Consider the following 24,156-nt stretch of genomic DNA (forward strand, 5'->3'; position numbering starts at 1 on the left):
TATATACATATTGGTTTAACTCAACAGCTGAGTACAAGGATTCATCCCTCTCTGCTTCCTGACTGGATCTGATGTAAAGGCAGCCTTGTGTTGCTACCATCCTGTTTTCTGTCCGATGCCATGTCTTTCTTGTCATGTGAAATTGTGAAATGCCACCCTTGGGCTGGAGAGATGGCTCAATGGTTAAGAGCACTGCTTGTTCTTCCAGAGGTCCTGAGTTAAATTCCCAGCAACCACAAGGTGGCTCACAACCATCTACAATGATATTTGGCGTGCAAGCAGAACACTGTATACATAATAAATAAATCTTTTTTTTTAAAAAAAAAAAAGAAAGAAAAAGAAATACCATCCTCAGTATTCCCTGTAAAACAGGGGGAAAAATAAAGTTTTTCTCTCCCTTAAATTGCTCCTTGCCACGTGTTTGGTCACAGAAACAAGGTGGTCACTAATGCACAGAGGAGTTCTTCCACGTCTACTGAGGAAACTCCCAGTGCTTTCTGGCTTTGTACATGACTCATTTGTAACATACATTCCTTAACCTGTCAGGGAAATCTGTACACTGTCTACTCAACGTTCCCACAGGGACAGACTACTCTTTGAATCATCTGATATCTTATAAGGACTGAAGTGTCTATTCAGTTATACAAACTTTAAATTGTGTTCAGTGTGATTTTTAATTTCTCTATAAATGTAAAATACATATTTTTCGCATTCTTTCCCATAGAAAGTACCTTAATTTTGTTTTGCACATGGATGTTTGCCTGCATGCGTGTCTGTGCACCATGACATCAGAAGGTGATGCTGGAACACCAGATACTAGAGTAGCAGACAGTTGTCAACTGCCATGTACTGTGCACAATAAAACACAATCCATAGAGTAATACTGGGTATGGCAACCCATCTAGGACAGGTCTCATGTTCAGAGGAGTTGCAGCTGACCAGCATATAATTGGTCCACTTTTTTGTGTGCTTTTATTAGATTAGAGTTTGTTGGTCCTTTTTTTTTAAATGTGGTTTCATTTGTTTTCTTTTTTTGATACTGTACTACTGTACTGGCATTTGTTTGTTGAGAAAGAACTTAAAGTTGGGTGGGTAGGGAGGGGGAGACAATCTGGAAGGGCTTGGGGTGGAAGAATATGATCGAAATATATTTAAATTAAAAATTATTTTAAATAATAAATAATAATAACAATGAGATAGAGGGAGGGACACACAGAATATTAAGCTCAGGTCCTCTGGAACAGCAGCCAGTACTCTTAGATGCTGAGTCAAATATCTAGCCCCAATATTAAGGTATTTTAATAAAAATAATGTCTGGGCTTCAAGTTTCATCTCATTGGTGTTCAGTGACAAGACCAAGTTTGCAAAATTTATTTCCATTATTCCCTAAGCAGGATTCCTGTGTGTTCACTGACTCCTCATCATATTTCTGCCTTCAGAAAATGATGCTACCACCTAAGGTCTCCTGAAAAACAGTTGAACTTCAGGCAGACCTGCACCATGCTCTGCTCTTTAGCATTTAGCCAAAGCTGAGCTCATAGTTTATAAACACCAAATTAAGTTTTGACTGAAATGGGCAAGTAAAGTACACTTAATCCTGAAGTATATTCTGGCCCTAGAAGAGCCAGGGGATAACAATTCAGAAATGCTAGAGAGCATTTGGCAGGCTCTTTGGGGATAAGAGTGACAGGCAGGAAGCAGGGATGGGGACCCAGACTGCCCTCAATTTCACCACTAGCCAAAGATGGCTTTGAATTGCTTATCTCCCAAGTGTATGCTGTGGCCATGTATAGTTTGAAGTAAAAATTTATTAGCCTTTATTATGCTCAAAGTCTTGTGTGGTAACATGAAGCTTGAAGCCTTCACAGATATGTACACACACACACACACACACACACACACACACACACACACACACTACAAAATTAAAAAAAAAACAAACCTAAAAACCACTGGTCTACCAAATAAGTATTTGCAAAGAAACATTACAGTGGTACAAAAAATAAAAAAAATCCAAAAAGGAAGTTTATTTGATAAAGCAGAAGCTTTTAAGAATACCCCAGGATAAGTTTTCCTCTGAGAGATATGGCAAATGCTTACTTTTTGGAAAAAAAGGCAACTTTAACATACAGCCATGCTCTTGGTTTGCTTTTCACGTTTATAAGTATCAGACAATCATCTGTGCTTAAAACAACAGCAAAGTACTCTGGTTTCCTCAGGTCCCCTCAGAGTGTTACTATTTCTGAGAGAAAAGGAATAGCTAACCACCACTGCCACTGGATCATGCCTTCTCTTACTATTCTTGTGGTGAGAAATATAGTATCTCCTTTTATCGTATTTCCTAAACATACGTAAGCCTGATACATTTCAAAAATGGAACTGAGTGGCTAAAAGTCAAAAAGTATTTTTATATTTTGTGAAGCATGCAATTTGAATTTTTAAAGATGCCTCCTCCTCAGAATGTTGGGCCCTGAATGGATTTGTTTTTGAAAGTGCATATGTTCAAACTCTAATCCCTGAAGTGTTCACATTTGGAGACACAGCCTTTGCAGGGAGGGAGCTCTCAGGGTGGGATTGAAATTCTTGTAAGATAATGAGGGAGAGCTTACATCCCCTTTCTTGCTTTCGGCCATGGGGAGACACAGTAGTTGCACCTCTATGCACACACTTGAGAAAGAAGAGTCGCCGGGCAGTGGTGGTGCACACCTTTAATCCCAGCACTTGGGAGGCAGAGACAGGAGCATCTCTGTGAGTTGGAGGCCAGCCTGGGCTACAGCATGAGTTCCAGGAAAGGCACAAAGCTACATAGAGAAACCCTGTCTCGAAAAACAAAAAAACAAAACAAAACAAAAAAGAGTCTTGGGTTAGAGACACAGCTCAGCAATTACAAGTACTTGCTGCTCTTTAGAGGACCTAGGTCTGATTCTTAGCACACACAACATGCTGCACACAGCTACTAGTTCCAAGCGATCAGACACACTTTCTTCTGGCTTCTGTAGGCACTATATACAAATAGGCAGGTAACACAAAACCAGACAGGTATACATATATTCACATAGAAACAAGTACATTTTAAAATTAGAAAAGAAGACCTTTACCTGAGTCTAGCCACGCTGGCACCCTGATCTTGGACTTTCAACATCCAAAATGAAAAATACATTTTTTTTTGTTGGGTCTTTTTATAGCAGACTATGGTGTTTGTGTGTTATAGTAGCTAGAACTGAGATACTGGGTCGTGGAAAACAAAAATGAGAAGCATTTCTATGAGCTAAAATGGGTTTGGAGATAAATATTTCAAGGACACAAATCTCAGGATGGATTTGCTACATGCATCACACTGGCATCCTTCTGCTACTGCTAGGTTAATCACATGAGAATCCACTGATGTCCCCTCCCCACACTCAGGTCATCCCCATGAGAATCCATTGTGATCCCTCTACCAAAGCCAGGTGAGTAACAGGAGAATCCAGTTAGCGGTTCTCTTCCATTATATTCCTATCTAATAACATTTCAACAATAAGATGATAGATAATATTTACTTGTGCAAGAATATGTAGCAAAATGTCAAGGGGACTATATGTAGGCTTCAATAGAAACTATTACAAATACACCAAGAGATACATTTTATTGCCGTTGTTTCATAGCTGACACTGGTTAAAGAAATGCCTTACAGTCAAATTCTAGACTTTTAGGGGACTGAAATTCTACTTTCCCCTTCAATAGTAAGCTCCACAAATATTTGCCTCCTAAAACACAGAAAACTCAGTTGCTAATTCTTGGTGTGTTTTTCACTCTTTCTGGCAAACCCAAATCATTGTTACTTTTTTTTTATTTTGAAAACCATTTGTGACCTTTGAGTGGCAGCAACAACAGCAGACATTTAAAACATGTACAACACACCCAGTTCTCCAAGAAGAACAATGCTTGGCTTTGTCAGAACTATAGAAACACAGAAACAAAGCAATACATTCTTGTTCAAGTTTGGAGATTTTCTTGTTTCGTTACTGAATAGCTACAAGTTTTTGAGGCAGCTGATCTTTCACTGTACTGTTTAGTATGTGGACAAATGGATCAGATAAAAAACGACTGAAAGAAAATTTAAAAAAAAAAAGTGATGTCACAGACAGGAGAGAACTTCCCTCTTACTCATTTTAGGACTCGAGAGCATGTGAAGTCCATGCAGGTTAAGGAATGTTTCCCAATCCTGTAATGATAAACCCATATTTAGACCTTTGGTTTTCTTGATTCCTTATTTGATGCTTTCTACATGACCATGGTACAAAACACAATATTGGGAGTAATTTGTAAACTGGTCCCTATGTCTCTATGTTTATTAACCTATTCAGTCTGAATGACTCATAGAGAACACTAAGTGGACAAGAATTCTTCTTCCATAGTATTCCCTATTGCCACTCAATCAAGTTTATAAAGGATCACTAGATACTTTAGCATTTATTCACCCATTTAATGCATGTGCATAAAATGTCTGTGTTATGCCAAATCTTTGATTTTACTTGCAATTTTACATGTTAGGAGAGAGTTGAAGATGGGTTAAGAGTCATTCACTCAAAAACAATCATCAACCTAGTAACATGGGACCACATTGAGCATAACCCATTCAGAAGAGGTGGCAGACAGTCTATATGATGGCCTATCTCTGTCTCCTGATAGGCATGGTCTATGTAATGCCCTTCTTTAAGTAACCTTTGTCCTTAGCAACTCATTTTTAAACTGTTTAATAACAAAGGTAAAGGTACAGCACTCCAGAAGATGCCATCTGTCTGTTTCTTTGACTCTCATTCTCTGTTTCATTTGAATCAGTAAGACATTATTCGGAGACAGAGCATCCGTTGTGATAATGCACAGGCAGCATTGGAGGTCTCTAAATAACATGGAGCTGGAGCTCCATGATAACATCGAGGATCATTAGCTTAGAGATTTCCACATATCCCAGGAAGGGCTTGATTGACTACGATAGACAATAGCATTCTAGCAACCTCATGAGAGACTCTCAGTCATAAGTCCACAACTAAGGTGTTTTCAGATTGGATTAATAAATCTCAGAAATTATGAGAAAACAAATATTGATATCCTAACTTAACTGATAATGGGCTTATATGATGAAGGGAAATATGGAGTTTTGAAGGATAGAGAGTACTGAGATGTACTTTGGTGAAAGATCACAAATGACTGGGAAAAAATGATGAAAAGATATGTCCATTCATTATTGAGATAAATACCTATTATTTATAATGAAATGAAAATTTATCCTCTAAGTGATCAGAATTTGGAAAGCCCTCTAAATAGCTAACACATCCCAGTGATTCTAAGTTACAATATCTGTTTTATGATCAGAATGTCTTATCCAACTCAGTTCCTAATTTGAAATCTAATTACCAATGCAATTACATTAAAACATGCACCTTTAAAAGTGAGACCTTCCTGAATGGGACTAAGTAACAGGATAAAAGAGATGTGTGGGAGTCTGTTTTCCGTTTGAATCATGGAAGAACACTTAAAGAGTAAAATCTATGAAGAATGAAATGTGAAGTCACAGAATCTGCTGAGACTTTGACCAGATTTCCATGACTCTAGAACACGGACCTGAGGAGCCATTGGCAATTGATAGCTTCTAGGCGAGGGAGAGCCAGTTTTATTTAAGTGTATGGCCCCCAGGACATTGACCTTACTACCAGTGGAAGGCCACATGTTCAATGGCTTATGAGAAACAGAAATTGGATGGGTTAAAAACAGAAGAGAGGACACAGGGTTAGATGGGTAGGGGAAGAGGGAGGTGTCTCTCTGACCTTTTCTTGTGAGTGGGATGTCTCTCATGACTCTCAACCCTTGCACTTGGATTTACAGGTTTATTTTCTTTGCAGTTTTAAATGTTATTTTTAAAAGATATTAAACTAAGGTACGAAATTGATGCATACTTAGTCTGTCTCGTTGACCTTTTATTGTTGTGTGCTTCATTTATTTATTATATTTGGAGGCAGAGTTTTGCTAACTATCCCTGGCTATCCTGGAATTCATTATATAGGCCAGGCTAGCCACAGACTCACAGAGATCCACCTACCCCTGTCTCCCAAGTGTGAGAATTAAGGGTCTGTGCCACCATGCCTAGCTTTAGCATTTGTAATAAACAAGAAAAGAAACACAAAATCAAATTTTGTCTCTGGATTCAAATATTCTTAACTTCAACTGTTAAGAGAAGATAAATAGAAAAATAATAATCAAAACTGAAATATTTACACATTTATAAGTAGCAGCAGCTGGGAAGGGAAGGATGGATAAATCAGAAAGGAGAGATGGAAGAGGACAATAATTCAACTTCACTGTTTTACATTCCAAGTAAGCTTATTTTCAAAATTAATGCTCTTAATTCTTCTTGCAGGCTATGCAGAAATTTTGAGACAGGTGGTAAAAAGATGTGCATAACCTTTCCTAGATCAATAAAAAAACAAGAATAAAACTAGACTTTAGAATAGCTGGACTCTTTAAAAAATACTGCCTGTAGTGTTTATAATAAATGGTACCTTTAAAAAATCTCTATATCAGCAGAGAATTTTAAAACATAAATTGTTCACTTAACTTTAACTGCTACAGATTTTGGCAGACAGTAAAATTAAACAGTGGGTGATCACTAGAATGAACGACATCTTTCAATATACCACTGGGTTACTGATACATTTTAAGAGAGGAAATCTCCTGCTAGCATTAGGATTGCAAAGCTGTAATACATTCTACCATAATTGTTGAAAAAGGAAGCTGTAGATTACCATGAACTAGACAATTCAATTATTTATTTAAATTTTATTTATTCTATGTGTATGGATGTTTTTCCTGAATGTACCATGTGTGTGCACTGCCTACAGAGGCCGGAAAATGGCATGGGTACCCCTTGAAGTGAAGTTACAGATGTTTGTTAGTTACCATGTGGGTGCTGGAAACTGAGCCTAATTCCTCTACAAGACCAGAAAGTACTCTTGATAACTAAGTCATCTCTCCAGTCTCCAAAGTTAAATAATTTTAAAGATTTACCTCTAATGGGTTTTAATCATGTGTATAGTGGCTGTGTGCAGGTTTGTATACATGTGAGTACTGTGCCCTCAGAGGCCAGAAGATGGTATTAGATCTCCTGGAGCTGGAGTTGCAGGCGATTGTGAGCCACCCTGTGTGAATGATGGGATCTGAACTCAGGCACTCTGCAGGTGCTCTTACTCTGAGCCATCCACCCATGCCATTTTATTTTGAAGTGAGAATGTATGTCAACAGAAAATAGCATTGCATATGATAGGAAGGGCTTCCTAGTTAATAATCTCTTTGGCTTTTCGTGGTTATTTCTATCTTCCCTAGCTCAATTAACAATACTTGTGTGATGTATGTTTGTTTGTTCCACTCCTACTTAGCATTGCACTTCCTACTATGTGGTTACCATTTAAAACACCTTCCATATCAAACAATTTTCTCATGACCTTTGGATATATCAACTATGTCTACAGTTCTTGACAAGGTAGGTAAACGGTCTTCCATTCACCAACTCATGACTTTAATATGGACATTACTGAACAAAATGTTCTCATCAATTAATGAAGCTCACAGATGATGTTGGCACTTCCGAACACTGACCTGCTGATATACCTTTCTCCTCACAGTGATCACTTCTTATGCCATGTGTGCCTTCTCATCGATGAAGTGTGGCAGCGTAAATACAGCTTGCCTCACTTTGGAAAAAACCTACATATGCTATTCACCTTTTTAGTAAATGCTCACTCCCAGCCAGTGAGATAGTTCTGATGATACAAGTGCTTACCAATAAGCCTGATGAGCTGAGTGTACACACTAGGAACTCACATACTGGAAAGAAAGCGCCAAATTGTCCTTTGACCTCCACACATACACTAAGACAGATTAACCCCCTCCCCCCCCAATACCCACCTGGATACACACACAAAGAAGTAAATTTAATAAAAAAAAACTTTTCATGTTTGATTTTTTTTACTTACTAAATCACTCTTATCAGGAAACTTGGTGATATAATTTTGTTAGCTGTGAGCACCCCCAGACTTCAGGATTGCATGTCTGAGAGTGACAGCGAAGACATTTTGGGGAAGGAAAAGCTATGGCCACTGACAATTAACTTTTGGTTTTGTTGCCATCCATGTTCCAGCAAGAGAAACTCACTCTGACTTATGTACCAGACATGAGTAATGGTCTCTCTGAAACCACAGGAGAGAGGACTCCAGGGGACACACTAACTCAGTTTTCTGCTAACCTCGATGACCTTGAGCCTCAAATTCAGTTTTACATGTGATCATATTAAAATCTTTGCCAGTTCATATCAATAAATATACAAATGCACTTTCCTATACTATACATAAAAATCTCTTTAGAAAGCAAGATTAATTTTATTTTCAGCTAAAGGCGACTAATACATAAAATATGCCTCAAACAACAGAAGGGAATTATCTTATAAATTTCACAAATCTGATTTTCAAGATGAAATGAAAAGGAAAAGTACTTCTGCTAGATAGAGTCTACATCATTAGAAATGTACACACTGTGCTATTTCATGAAATATTTTACTATAATTCTTGTATGAGGAACCTTAATTGTTGCCTTTCTCAGTAGACAGAGGTCTAGCCCAGAGCCCCCTTCCAACTGAGATATGACAATAGTGTGTGTTAGCTGGAGGGGGTTGAAATAGTGATCTCTTTAGTACTCCAATTTTTCAGGAAGAATCTATGACTGATCACTCCATACCCCAGAGTATTTGATCCCCACTAGCCTCTATACTACTATACTCTCCTCAATAGACAAACAAGAAGCATATGTTTATTAGACATTAGTTTATGCTGTCACAGAGCACATATTATCACATTGAATACCCTCTCCAAAGAGAGAATCTATGCCTGATACATTAAACCTGGCAAATAATAATAATAATAATAATAATAATAATAATAATAATAACAATATAAAAGATGTCAGAGGAAGTGTTTGGTTGTAGGAGGTAACTCAATAAAATGCTGTTTATCCAGTTGATATATCATCAGACTGTCTTCTAAATATGACCACAGACAAATGCTACCCTTGTCCTTTATTAGAGAACTCTGTTTCTACTGACGCAGTTAATGCAGATACCTATGGCTCTACAAGTTGCTGAGATGAAGTGATTACGAGGGGTCAACCCAAAACAAGACTTATATACCATCCCCTCTGAGGCTTGGGGAACATTGTGAGAAGAATATTAAGAGTTGGAAGACAGGGTGAAGGGCTATAAAATGTCATCTCCAGATAAGACACAACCATGCCAATCATGAACTCACAATAGCTTGTGGGTACCCACCCTCAATCTGAACAATAACAGACATGTCCACAATCAAGCATGGGTGGAGGAAGGGTTCAGGGGCTCTGCCCTCACTGCTGATCTGCCTTCTACTGATAGATACAGGGGGTGTAGAAATCAGAGCCTTTAGTTGCGGGCACACTGATGATTCCTGTAAGCTCTCACGGGTAGTTCAAGGCAATGGTCACACTTAGGGCCCTGATAAGATCAAATGCATCTCAAAACAAACCAAAATTAATGAACCTGGGAAAGGACTGTTAGGGATTGTGGGAGGGCTATAGACAGGGCAAGCAAGGAAAAGCAATCAGAACATGTATTGCAGTATTTTCACATTACAGAAACACACCTTAAAGTTCAGGGTGGAACCAACCTCTCCTCAGTGGGCACAAATACATATTTGTGTGTATGTTTGTATGGAATTTTCAAAGAACTAAACTAATCAATAAAGACATTAACTTAATGTCCCTTATCTAGCTGGATTTAAAACAAAATGATACACTCCAATATGTATGATTTTACATTTGAAGAGTTATGGGATACAGGTCTGGCACTTTTTATTGTTATTGCAATTAAGTAAAGGAGTCATTGAAGTGTATTCTGTACTTCTTTGATTTTTCCTAATTTTCACAGAAGATTCTCTCATGTTTTCACAAAAGCAGCTAAAGAAATAACCCTCTATTATGTTCTCTTGGTAGTGAACATACCCACATCATATGTTATAAAAAATGTCCTCCCATAAACATACCTTGTCATATCATAGTAATGCCTATTAGTGTATCTACTAGGCATGTAGGAAGTTTGTATGTTTGATTTAAAAATGTCATAATCAATCATAAAGAACTAAGGCTGTAACTAGCCACTGAGGGCCATGTTCCTAATTGGTCAGGGGTAGAAGTGACTCCTTTGTCACTGTGATGACCAATTTGGTTGATAAAAATCAATCTTTCCTTAATCTGTGTCCTTTCATGGGTTGGTAATCATCTTCTGCTTCTCATCATCACCCTTCCCTTCCCTCATAAAGCTACTTCCTGTGATGCAGTATCATCAGCCAGTATGATGTAGAAGAGTCTCCACTGTGACTTAAAGGCTCAGTAATCACCTTCCACAAGTTGAAAACCAAGATGTGGATTCATAAATTACATTATGCTGACATAATGCCGAGAAAGTGGGATGAAGAATAAGTAAAACACAAACAGATATATTTTAGGATTTATTTTAGTGGTAGAGAGACCTGGAAAGTGGTGTTAAACCACTGTAGTATCTGTGACATCCAGTGTCACACTGTTATACCATCAAAGTTTCAGCATGGGTTGTAACAGAACCTCCAGAAGCTCAGGCTGACTTTGACACTGGTGCCAGATAGACCATCTCAGGTATTTTCACTATTTTTCTACTTGTTCTTCATTCTTCCTGAGGGCTTGCTGCCTAATTTAACCAGAACCAAAAGGAATACTTCATGCTTGAAACATTTAAATATAAATTCTTATTAAATTTACTTGTGCCCTATAAAAAGGATCATGGAAAAAGTCAGAGTTTGTCCTTTTCTAGATAGAAGTATACGACAGTAGGGTAAGAACTATAGGTGTGGCCAACTTTCTCTTTCTCCGTGGTGTCTTGTTTTCTTGGAGATCATCTGAGTTAGGACAGAGCTAAAGAAGATGTGAGACCCCAGAAACATCTTCATATTCACACTGGTAAAGAACCAAAGAGCAGATGCCCATTCTTTTATTTCTCTGTCATATCTCCCTTCCTTTTATCCCATGCCAATTCATCTCTTCTATCTTTAATCCTTTTTTTTTTTTTTTTTTTGGCACCGTCTTCAAAGTCACATTTCACATTTTCCACATAGGGAGATGTTTCAGTCTCTGCCTATGCTTTTCTGAAACCCAGTCTTAAGCCTTTTATTTCCTTTTCTGACTGTAAAATTTCTACTAATGCATCCGAATCTGTTCTTTTTTCTAATAGGATATTATTGACTAGGAAATTGTGAGTCAATGAACTATAGCCAAAAGGTCTGAAAAATCTTTTCCTTTGCACAGTATATATATGGCATTTTGGTATTTATGGAGTTAGTCTTTATTTTAAAAGTGAAACAACCAAGAATCACCTGGAAACAGTCCCATTGAGGAATTGTTCGCATTATGTTGGCCTGTGGGCATCCATGTGAGATAGTTCCTCATTGGGTTAATTGAAGAAAGAGAACCCACATTGAATGTGGGCAGCTCCATTTTATGGGCTAGACCTAGACTGACAGGAAGGAGAGAATGAGATAAGCACTAGAATGTATCAATTAGTTCATTGCTCTCTGCTCTTGACCGCTAGATTTGAGTCCTATAGTAATCCAGTCATTGGAGAGAAGATAGGTTCATATTAGGTAGACATTCTATTTAGCTGCAAATTCTTTACACATATACCTAACAGTCCCAGCTTGTGCAGGATAAAAGTTCTTCAAAGCCATGAATGACTTGCAATTTCTACCTAAAAGATACCTGGTTATCCTGGCTTAGCTAAGTGATCCACAGATGTAAGGCTCTTAGAAGCCTCTCTTGGTACCTGTGCTCTTGGGTGTGAAATTCAGACTTGAAGCAAAAGGAAGAAAGGGCGTAATTCCGAATCCTTTCTCAGGATGTTGAAAGGGGAAGGGTTTTGCCAATGATGCTCTCAGAGTTTGAAATCCTGGTTGTTGCCACTCACAACTATTTGCTGAAAGTGTTGTTGAAGTCCAGTTCAGTGGGATCTTTCAACAGATGTGTTTCATTGATGTCTCTTGTAAGTAATTGAATACACAAAAGTCATGGTCTCTTGTTCAACAGCTCACTGAGGAACCTTTTAAAAGGCTGACCTGAGCTTTCTGGAAGTGTTTAATATCTAACTCTGCACAGTAATGAATGACTTCCTTAATCTTTCCTCTGCCCTGGCCTTTAACAGAGCCCACTGCTTCTATTTCCTCAATAGACATGGCATCTTATTAATTATATTATGCTACATCACAATGTGATCTTATAATAAACGCTAAGTTTAAATGTTAGAGAAGAACTTGGTAATCAAGTAGGCAGAGAATCCACCAAGGAGAGATGTAGCTGAAGTTTTCCTGGTCCTGCTTGGCTCTGTGGCCACTTGGACCCAAGTAAACACACGGAGGCTTATATTAATTAAAATTGCTTGTCCATTTTAGCTCAGGCTAACTATTGACTAGCTCTTACACTTAAATTAACTCATAATTCTTATTCATGTTCAGCCACATGGCTTGAAACCTTTTCTCAGTTCTGCCTTCACATCTTGCTTCCTCTGTGTCTAGCTGGTAACTCCTAACTCAGCCTTCCTGTTCCCAGAATTCTCCTCTCTGCTTATCCTGCCTATACTATACTTCCTGCCTGGCTACTGGCCAATCAGCATTTTATTTATCAACCAAATCAGAGCAACACACATTCACAGCATACAGAAAGACATCTCCAGCAGAGAGATGCAGAAATGAACTCAGGTGCCTGCCTTTAAGGATAAAGCAGCCTAGTAGGAAAAAGTTGCTTGTAAATGGTGGGTTATGACCATAGATAAAGGGATATAAACCTCCACTAGAAGACAAACACATCCTGGGACAGAGTAATTAACTGTCACTGAAAGGGAATCCAGAGTACTTTTGCAAGGGTGGTAACCTTTGAGTCAGCGTTCAAAGGTCAATACAGATGGCAATAGACAAGAGAGAGCTTTCTAACTGCAAGAGCAGAATTAGCCAAACCATACTAAACAACAAGACAATGATATCTTGTGCTTGAATTTCTAGCATCTGGGAAGTGGAAGCAGGATTGTGAGTTCAAGACCAGCCTGAAATAAACAACTCTTTTAAATTAATTAACTTTTAAAAATTGAGGTTTCCAAAAAGAGTTTAAGTTTTGTTAATAATTTATTTATCTTTAACTTAATATAAGATATGCAGTGTTTGGAAGAGATAATGCAAAGAAATGAATAGGGCTATCCCTTAGTCCTGCAGCTATGGAAGGAAAGTTATTTCTGGATGATTTGCAAGGAGTTATGAGGTTGTCTGAACTATGGTTACTTAGAGACATATCTCTCAAGAGTCACATTACATTGAACATAAATAAATTAGTGCTGCTGGAAGAAATAAAAGGATTTTTAGAAGCCGAGACTAAAAGCAGTTTCTTGAAAGATGAATATAATTTGACATGTTAAACAAGAGATAGGATACCAGGCAGTGGTGGCGTGTGCCTTTAATCTCAGCACTTGGGAGGCAGAGCCAGGTGGATCTCTGTGAGTTTGAGGCCAGCCTGGTCTACAGAGCAAGTTCCAGGACAGGCTCCAAAGCTACACAGAGAGATCCTGTCTCAAAAAAAAACCCCACAAATAAGTAAATAAATTAATAAAAAAGAGGTAAGAATATTCCAAAATGAGAGTTATGAAATGGGCTAGACCTAGATAGAGATGGTTACAGCCTTAGTGTGTTCACATCTACTGAAATCATATGGGCTGGGTTTTTGGTGACACATCCTGGAAAATATGTTTAGTGAATTTGAGAATAATGAATTAAACAAAGCAGACCAGCTACATGAGGAAATGGAGGCGAAGATGGCATGGTTAGAGAAAGTGGTTTGGGAACAACAAAGGAGAAGACACCAAGAAGCTCCAGCCACCTCTGCCGTGAAAATGATATTGCTTCACTCTGCTGGGCAGAGGAGATTTCTTTCAGTCACACCTAGAATGTAGAATACTAATTTTCAAATGCTGCAGAGAGCCAGGACCTTTGGACCAAATCCTTTGGCATTTGTGGGCAACTGCTTATTAGGATTGTCAGGCAGAGATGCAACATACGGAATGCAGCCTGTCTGAGTCTAGCTTACCAACACCATCCATTCTATTTAGTTAATTGTCAGTTTAATCAATTCTAACTGCTATTTAAATCTGTATGAAGAAAAACCACAACAGAATTTTCCACAAGTGGCCTCAAATAAGTTTTCAAGTGTCTCAATTGCCTTTGGGTGTGTGTATGACAGTCTATGTCCCCAGAGCTTTAAGAAGGAAGAGCTCCCAGGCATGTGTTTTTCTTCTCCTCTTCCTTTATTTTTATTTTTATTGGGTTTCATTATCATGAGTTAGGAGCCACTGTAGACAAGGCTAACACTTACTGGTTTCCAGCCTTCACCTCCTAAGTGTTGAGATTACAGGTGTGCACCACCATGCCTTGTTTATATGGTGCTGAGACTGATCCCAGGGATTTGTGCACAACACGCACAGACTCTATCCACAGGGCTACATCTGTAGTTTGGGATTCATCAGTCACTGGGTGAATGTACTATTATTTCCAATAAATACCAGTTTCCAAGAGCAGGGGCAATCACGATGTCTTGTTCGGGGTCATTTATGTGTCTGCTCTGTTTTTATCTCTATTTCTGGCTGACAGTGAAATGAGGTAGGGTTTGATGGTTTGCAACAATGGATGCTTTTGGACCTGCTCATTCCTGACTTTGATAGAGCTGATAGCCACAGGAAACATATACTCTACCAGGTCTATCCTGTAGTTGGCCTCTCCCTAACATCATAAGAAAGGACTAAAGTTGGTAGTAAGGGGGTAACTTCTAGCCTTCATGTTGCAATTTTTCAGGTTATTTAAAAAAAAACTAATCCAGAGCTGGGCGGTGGTGGCCCACGCCTTTAATCCCAGCACTCAGGAGACAGAAGCAGGTGGATTTCTGTGAGTTCGAGGCCAGCCTGGTCTCCAAAGTGATTTCCAGGAAAGGCACAAAGCTACACAGAGAAAACCCTGTCTGGAAAAAACAAAAGAAAAAAAAAAAAAACTAATTCAGGCCAGATGTGTGGCACTTATGCTTTTAATCCCAGCATTTGGAAGGCAGAGGCAGGAGGGTCTCTGTGAGTTCAAAGCCAGCCAGGTCTACATAGCAAGCTCTAGGACAGCCAGGACTACATGGAGAGACCCTGTCTCAAACACCAACAAACAACAAATTAATCCAAGGCCCCCCAGAAGGGTTTCCCAACAGGCGAAGGAGCTCAGTGCTGGGGTAGAATTGTGAGAACAAAGGATTTCACTTGAAGATTAGAATGCTGTGCCTCTGTTGGCCAAATGTAGCTCTCCACAATTGACTGCATTTCCCTTGAAACTAGCAGGTGGGGACAATGTCAGTTTCTGAACGGAAGCAGGGCAGCCTTGTATCCTAATGTGGAGAATAACCGAGGAGGTCATAAAAACCAGAAAAACTGTTAATGAGCCACAAAGTATGATCCAAAAAAAAAAAAAAATCAAGGCACCATGTTCCATGACCTCTTTCGGTAACTGAGACAAGACAGCAGAGGCTCCATCATTCATGATGGTACTTACGGCAAATTTTCTAAACATGAGGGGGTCTCAGGAATTAAAAAAAAAAAAACCAACAACAAAAAAACTATTCACAGGAGATCTCCATTAAGTTATTTTGAAGAAGCTGGGCTAAACCCTGAGAACTAACAAAGAGAAAATGAACGAAAGAGAAACAGGTCACATTAGTATTCCTTTGCTACAATGTGAGCTACTAAGGCTTCACAACACAAAACAGGACATTTCCAATTATGTAATTTGGTACGTATTTAAATGATAAGTCCAAGATGTGACCCAGGGGTGAGCAAAGATGACTGTTTCCCATCAGTCAATGGGGTAGGACAGAAGAGTTAGAAATATTTATATATTTAATAGACAATTTTTATGTATTAAATAGACAATGTCTCCATGGGAGAGAGAGAACACACAGTCCTCAGCTTTGGTTAAGATCAAACTGATCTAATTAGGGTTTTTCATTTAGTTCATTGCTTCGAATTCCCTTTTGTGAGGCACGCTTTTGATAAATTTCAAGGAAAGCTATTTGGAGGAAATTTTGAATTAGACTTATTTTTACGAAGAAGAAAACAGAAGTGTACTTCAAGGATATGCCTAAAGCTTGTCTGAAAGAGACCAAGATGATTAGTTAGGAGTCATAAATGATGCATTTCATAATAAGATTCACTTTTTACAAAATAGCCCAGAAATATTCTATACGTCTCACCTTTGGAATGTAAACCATGATTTGAATGGGATATTTTAATTAATGTTTTTTTATAAGTAAAGAGAAGAAAGGGTTTGGGGGCTTTGTTAGCTCTTCTGATCGTGAATATTTGGTACAGTCATTAATAATCACAGGTTATTACATTAACAAGAATGTATTCCAATGTCTGAGTGATTTGGCTGCTGTTTGTAATGTGGAATGACTGCCAGCAGTTCTGAGCACTGGAGGAATGCACTTCTACTTCACCCTGTGCATCTGGCAGATGTGCTCTCTGCCTACGGAGTTTAAAAGTGCAGACTTGGCACCTCGTAGAGATGTTATGGCCACAGCGTCTGCAGGTGAGACTTGCAGAATGCAATCCCAGAACTGAGATGCAAGCAAAGTTCAGCAACCCTGGTGGGCTTGAGCCACTTCACCCCACAGGAAATTTTCACCTGGATAAAAAAGAAAATGCTTCCCACGGTTTCCCTCATATTTAAAATGCCATTTTTGGAAGGTGGGAAATGGAACTCTTTATTTGACCAGACCCTAGTTTCCACCAACTCGAAAGCTAAGGATGTCATCTGATAGGATCATGGGCTTCTCCCATCTTGCTGTACCTGCCTTTTTCTGATGGACCCACCAATGTATTCTGAACTTGCCTCGATTTATGACACATCTTCGATATATAAAACTATAAAACTTCATGAAACTGCTTCCACACTGGAACATGGAATTTGGGGTAAGCTAAATCTGTGTTCCCGGACCATGGTTACTCAAAATGCTTCCAGAATTAACTTTTTCCATAAAAATGGACACAGATAACAAGCACTTGATTTGAACCAATAAAGGACCATGCAAATCTGGAATAGAAAGAGATATTAAATGACTATAACACAACCAACTTCCAAAGCAAGTACACATATTTCCACACAATGAAAGGGGCAACTAATATGCTCTCAATTCTTTTTGTGTGTTTTGAAACAGGGTTTCAAATGCAGCACAGGCAGGCCTTGAATTCTTGACAATACTCTGCCTCAGAATCCATGCTTGCCTAGTCTGAGAGCTGGGATTGCTAGATTATACCACCATGACTGACCGTGTGCTTGATTTGTTTCATTAATATCTCTGAGGAGTGAATGTGGAAATATCAGTTTAATATCAAGAGCTACAGATATGCCTTTACCATCTTTCCTCAGACCATTTCATTATTTGAGAAATACGTTTAAAGAGATGATGAGAAAGTTATCAATGATTGATATATTTTCCTTAAATCATCTTAAGAGTTTCAAATTTGAAAATGGAAGAAGTGTTTTTGTTATTGTTGCTGTTGTTGCTCTGTTTTGTTTTGCTTTAAAGATCATCCATCAAGGATGAATAGATGGCTCAGCAGTTAAGAGCACTACCTGATCTTGCAGAGGACCTAAGTTCAATTCTCATCATCCACATAGTGGATCACACTGTCTGCAACACCAGTCTCAGGGGACCTGATGCCCTCTTCTGGGCTTAGGGACATACATACACATGAGGCATGAACAAAATATCTAAGAACATAAAATAAAATGAAATAAAATTAAAAGTATTGTCCATTCCTCTTTTTTCACAAATAATATGAAAAAAAAATTCAAAGTTAACATGCCCTACGTATCTCTTAAGAAAGGATGATTTAAATATGATATCTGCAGGAATCCCAGATGCAACATCACTCTATTGTCAAGAGGCAATTATATATATATATATATATATATATATATATATATATATGTATGTATGTATATATGTATGTATATATCCACAGGATTTTCAATTTCACAAAAGTGGTTCATTGGAAGGAGCTCTGGCATAACGATTTATAAAAACTGTTGACTGCCATCCTTCTTCATGATTCTCTGTAAATCCTGACTTTCCATGGGTCTCTTGGAGAAATGTTAACAATAGTATTTGAAAGAAAAATATCATTATATTGAGAGTGATTCAAAGCGTTCTCTGCCCAATTTTTGAAAATAGTAACTTGAGTACTGCCACCGAAACCGTCATGTATTATATATTTCTTAAACAATGAAAAAAGAATTGGGGCAAGAATAGAAAGCTATTTTTCATAGAATTGCAAGCTAAAGGTAGCCAGCATGTCTCTGGATACATAGGAAAAACCTGCTATGGTTAAATAATAAGAAACCCAGGGGTACCAATAATATAGCCAAATGAAAGCCTGCAAACTACTGCATGCTTAACCCCATGCTGGCCTAATTATAGCTCCAAACATCTCTAACATTAATAAACACTCACAAGTGGCTAAGGCCCTGGGAGTAATGCATGTATTTAAAAAGACCTCTTTTTTTTTTTCTCAATGAATATATTTTTTCCACTGGGATAAGTTTCAAATCACATAACGACAGGATATCAGATACCAATTAGATGGTATAAGGATGTGCTATGTGTGGAATCAAGTGATACAGACTGAGACCTTTCATCTTCCCATGTATAGATACTTGGTTGCTATGCAGATTCAGACATGAGGAACTGTGTAGCTGTCACCGTGGACAGAGACTCACCCGTGCCTGTGAGGAAGTTGACATTCTTCATCACACCGTCAGTGTAAGCCCCTGGTTCATAACTGTCCATTTCCCCTGTGACAATGTGAGCTACTCTTGCAGCTCGTCCTCGGATGGCACCTGCAGCTCGGTCTAAGTTATCTGCATCCTGGTCCCTCAAGGCTATGATGCATTTGTTGACATCTTCCAGGATGTGGCTTTCTGTAAAGAAACAGAGCAAGTTACTTGTATGCATGTGTTTTGATCACACACATGTAGTGTATTGCAATATTATTGACTAATCACTCTGGACACACTATGTTACTGAGGGCACTGAGAATTAATTATGAATTAATTAAGTAAAGTTACAGGTATTTTTATTTCATTTCTTTACTTACTAATTGCAACAGCCATAAAATGTGAAATTTGTTTTTGAACGTAAGAGTTTCAGGGTACGGGGAGGTGGCTCAGCTGGTAAAGACAGGAAGGTCTGTGCTTGGGTCACCAAGACTCACTCAATATCTGGCCATTACAGCTCTATATGTAGCCACAGTGCGATAGTTGGGGACAGAGACAGGGAAAGCCCAGGGGAAGTTTAGAGAGCCAGTCTAGAAAAACAAACAGACAAACCAGTGAGCTCAACACTCAGAGAGAGACTGTCTCTCAAAAAATAAGGTGAACAATGATGAAAAGGAAACTATCCAGCAACAACTTCTGGCCTGCTTATGCTCATGAATAGATGTGCATCTACACCTACAGACAGAGAGAGAGAAAGAGAGAGAGGGAGGGAGGGGGAGAGGGAGAGAGAGAGAGAGAGAGAGAGAGAGAGAGAGAGAGAGAGAGAGAGAGAGACAGAGAAATGTGCTGAATATGAGGATACACACCTCAAATCCTAGCACTAGGGAAGCTGACTCAAGAAGAACAGGAATTCTAGACCAGCTTGCCTTACACAGAATTAAAAGCTTCATTGTAAAAATATCCAAAGCACCAAGGGGAATAAAGGACAGAAAACTGTATTGATTATGCATTATCTTAGGCGCTAGGGTCTTTAGAGCATGTTTTATATTTGAGGCACAAGTACAAATTGAAGGCAATTTACATTAAAATAGAAATAGAATATATAGAGTGTTTAGTTCTGAATAAAAGCAATGTTCTATAAGAGCACAAATTTAAAACTACTATCTTTGATTAATTTTGGGGAGACTAAAACAATGGTGTTTTATTTGGCTAGCAGATAATAAAATATGAAATCCATGATATTTTAAAAATATTTATTATGTATGCATATGGGGTAGGTGGGTGCATGTGCGTTTAGGTGTCTGCAGAGGCCGGAAGAGGGCGCTGATCCTCTGGAGTTGGAGACTGGTGAAGGCCACCTGATGAGGATGCTGGGGATGCTGAACAGAAAGAAAGTAACCATTCTTAACCACACTGCCATCTCTCCAATTCCCCAAACTAAAATCTCTGTGTTGAAAAGCAACAATTTCACAAGTCTATGGACACACACACACACACACACACACACACACACACACAGACAGACACACATAAACAGACAGACTTGTCTACTCTGACAGGGTTAGAATATCAAAAGACAACGGAATAATTATCACAACCAGACAACAACATTCTCTATAAAATCATCAATATTCTCAAAGAAAAGTAAGGTGACAATATGAGGGAATACGTGTAATATCAACAAATGTAAACAATGATCTTTTATGTTTCTTGTTTTAGTTCTCGTTGTTGTATTTTTGCTTTTGGAAATAGGGTCTCACTCATTCAGCCCTGGGTGGCCCTGAATTCTCCATTCTTTTGCCTCAGCTTTTCAAGTGCTGGGATAAGAGCCTTTCATCACCACGCACATATTTATAAGAATTAAAAAAATTTCAAAACTAGTGATTTGGCTTCAGGCTTTATCACATGAATCCCCACACAAGAGAATTAAAGTTTCGATTATTTATCAACATACACAAAAATAGTTATAACAAAGGACCTTAGTGTCCTATAACATCTTATTAACCTTTGTGTCCTCTCTCTCTTGATTCTCTTGGATGTGTTTGTGCACATGTGTTGACTGTCCGTGCCGATGTAAATTAATCACATGACTAAGTTAGCCACAGTCATATTTTTCTCTTAATGGATATTTAAACAATGGAAGAAGATTATGGGCAAGAATAGAATGCTATTTCCCATAGAACAGCAAGTTAAAGCTAGTCAGCATGTCTCTGGATACATAGAATAAAACTCATAGTTGAATAATAATAATAATAAAACTATCATAGACTATTTTCTGTGAACTCTACTGTTCCATTGCAGACTTTCTAAGCTTCACCTACATGTATTTTTATTGTTTTTCATTTGACTCTTTCTATGGGCATGCTAAAACATTGACATGACTGCACTGCCCACTCCTGTGGTTAGCATGTTCACCTTGTACTGTTGTTTAAATGATTTCTTTTATTTTTGAGATTATAATATAATTACATCATCCTCCCTCCTTTTCTTCTCCCCAAACCTTCTATATAGCCCTTCTTACTCTCCTTTAAATTCATGGTCTCTCTTTTCATTAATTGAAATTATATGCATATTTGTTGTATGCATATATGCATATGCTGTTACATGCAAATACACATTCTTAAATAAATATACTGTGTTTATATATATATATATATATATATATATAATGATCTCAGTCTGCATAATGTTATATGTATGTAAATTTTTAGAGATGAACGTTTGGTATGGGTTAACCAATTGCTGTGCTCTTCCTTGGGGAAGAGAGTTTCTCCAACTCTCAGCATCCCTTAGTTGCTTGTAGGTCTTTGTGTAGTGTTGAGGCTTCGAGGGCTTCCCCCCCTGCACTTTGGCATGTCTATTGTTGTCCTTGTTCAAGTCATGTTTGGGCAATCATGTTGGTGAGGGATCATGGGTGTAGCTTCTGATATCACCAGGAGACACAATCTCACAGCAAACTCCAGGACCCGCTGGTTCCTACTGTCGTTCTGGCCCCTCTTCTGCACTGTCCCCTGAGGCTTATGTGCAGAGCTTAATTTGCAAATGTATCCATTGGGATGGCACTCCACGATTCTGCATTTTAATGGGTTGTGTTTCACTGATGAGAAGTGAGGGCTATATTTATCTGACGTTATAAGGACAAATACTTAGAAGGTAGTGAGAGATTCTGCTGGTTTAGTAGAGGGGTGGCTGTATGTTCTCTTCCAAGACCCATGACTTCATTAGCTCTGGGAAGTTGGCTAGGTTTCCAGTACCAGGCATGATATCCCTGTTGTTGAACGTGTCTTCAGTGCCATTAGAGAGCTATCGGTTCCCACCAAGGTATGCAAGCCAATACTTCACTGTTATGGTTATTATGCAATGCTAGGCATTGTTGTGGCTCATAGGCATCATAGCTGGGTAGGATTCTTGGTTGCTTCCCTCCTTTGAAAGCTTGCATGGCATCTTCTGGTACCATGAAAGCTAATACTTAGGAAGAAAGCCTTCAGGTTAGTTCAAGCCAGGGCCCTCCTATGCTAGCATGTTTCAATTATCACATCTAGGTCTTTGATCAATTTGGAGCTAGATTTTGTGTATGTGCAAGGTGATAGATACAATTTTAATTTCATTTTTTTACATTTGGACATCCAATTTTACCAGCACTGTTTGATTCCCCCCCACCTCGGCCTGTTTTGCTATATTTGGTAAGTATTCAGTAGCTGAAGTTATATACACCCATTTGAGTCTCTGGTTTTGTTCTGTTGTTCTACATGCCTGCTATCATTTCCAGTACCATATCGCTTGTATTACTATGGAGTGGTCAAAATCTTAAAACCTGGAGTGGTCACGCCTCTGTCATTGTTCCTTTTGCTGGGGGATTATTCTGGCTCTATGGGGTCATTTGTAGTTCCATTTGAATTTTAGGGTAGGTTTTTCTATGTCTGTGAAGAAGGAGATGAGGAGTTTGCTTGGATTTGCATTGAATCTATAAATAGCTACTGGTGAAAAGGTCCTTTCATAACATTAATTCTACCAACCAATGAGTATACAGTATATTTTCATTTTTCTAGTGTCTTCATCTCTTTCTTCAGAGGTAAAAAGTTTTCATTTGTATAGGTCCTTTAATCCATGTTCTGTATTTGTTCCTAGGTATTTTATTTTATTTGAGGCTAATGTGAATGGGAGCTTGTCCATGATCTCTTCCATTATATGTTATGGTTGGTGTTCAGTAAAGCTATTAATTTCTGCAAATTGATTCTATATCCTTCCACCATTTCTTTTTTTAAAAATTTTTATTCATTTTACATACTAATTACAGATCCCCCTCTCATCCCTCCTCCCACTCTACCCGCCTTGCCTCCCCCCCCTTCATCCCCTTCTCCAATAGGGTAAGTTCCCCCATGGGGGGGGCAGCTAATCGTGGTACATTGGTTGAGGCAGGACCAAGCCCCTCCCTGCTGCATCAAGGGTGAGCAAGGTGTCCCATCATAGGTAATGGGATCCAGAAAGCCAGCTCATGCACCAGGGATAGATCCTGATCACACTGCAGGGGCTTCTCAAACATTTGATATATGATATCCATCAATTCTGATGTTTTCTTACTTTTGTCCAGATGACCTGTCTATTGGAGAGAGTAGTGTTTGTAATTATCTGCTTTTTTTGTTTTGTTTTGTTTTTTGAGACAGGGTTTCTCCATGTAGTTTTGGTTCCTCTCCTGGATCTCGATCTGTAGACCAGGCTGGCCTCAAACTCACAGAGATCCACCTGGATCTGCTTCCTGAGTCCTGGGATTAAAATTTTGTGCCACTGCTGTCTGGCTAATTATCTACTATTAATACATTAATGTTAATGTGTATCTTCAAATGCAGTAGTACATTATTTATGATATTGTGTGAACCAGGGTTCAGTGCATATATGTTTAGGACAGTAATATCTTTTTGACTAACTATTCCATTGATTAGAATGAAGTTTCCCTTTTTCTTACAATTCTAACTAGTTTTAGTTAAAGTCAGTTTTTGTCAGGTGTTAGGATAGCATCAACTGCTTACATCCTGGTCCAATTTTATCAGTGTATTTTGTCCATCCTTTTATGCTAAAGTGGTGCCTATTTGTAATGATACGGTTTTTTTTTTTTTGTTTGTTTGTTTGCTTGCTTGCTTGCTTGTTTTGTTTGCTTGGGGTTTTTTGTTTGCTTGTTTTTTAAGACAGGGTTTCTCTCTGTGTAATAGCCTATTTGTCCTGGGACTCACTCTGT

At 38.5% G+C, this 24,156-nt stretch overlaps 1 protein-coding gene across 3 annotated transcripts in view; it reads right to left on the reverse strand.

The window, feature by feature from the left end:
- Window positions 1-24,156, reverse strand: part of Ctnna3 (catenin alpha 3) — a 1,489,259-nt gene that overhangs the window by 374,677 nt on the left and 1,090,426 nt on the right. For all 3 annotated transcript variants that reach the window (XM_037199948.1, XM_037199947.1, XM_028881063.2), the window contains exon 12: window positions 18,927-19,127. In XM_037199948.1, coding sequence (XP_037055843.1) covers window positions 18,927-19,127 — 201 coding nt within the window. The remainder of the gene's footprint in view (window positions 1-18,926; window positions 19,128-24,156) is intronic.

This window comes from Peromyscus leucopus, chromosome 16_21 (genome assembly GCF_004664715.2).
Source record: "Peromyscus leucopus breed LL Stock chromosome 16_21, UCI_PerLeu_2.1, whole genome shotgun sequence".
In the NCBI taxonomy this organism is placed as follows: domain Eukaryota; kingdom Metazoa; phylum Chordata; class Mammalia; order Rodentia; family Cricetidae; genus Peromyscus; species Peromyscus leucopus.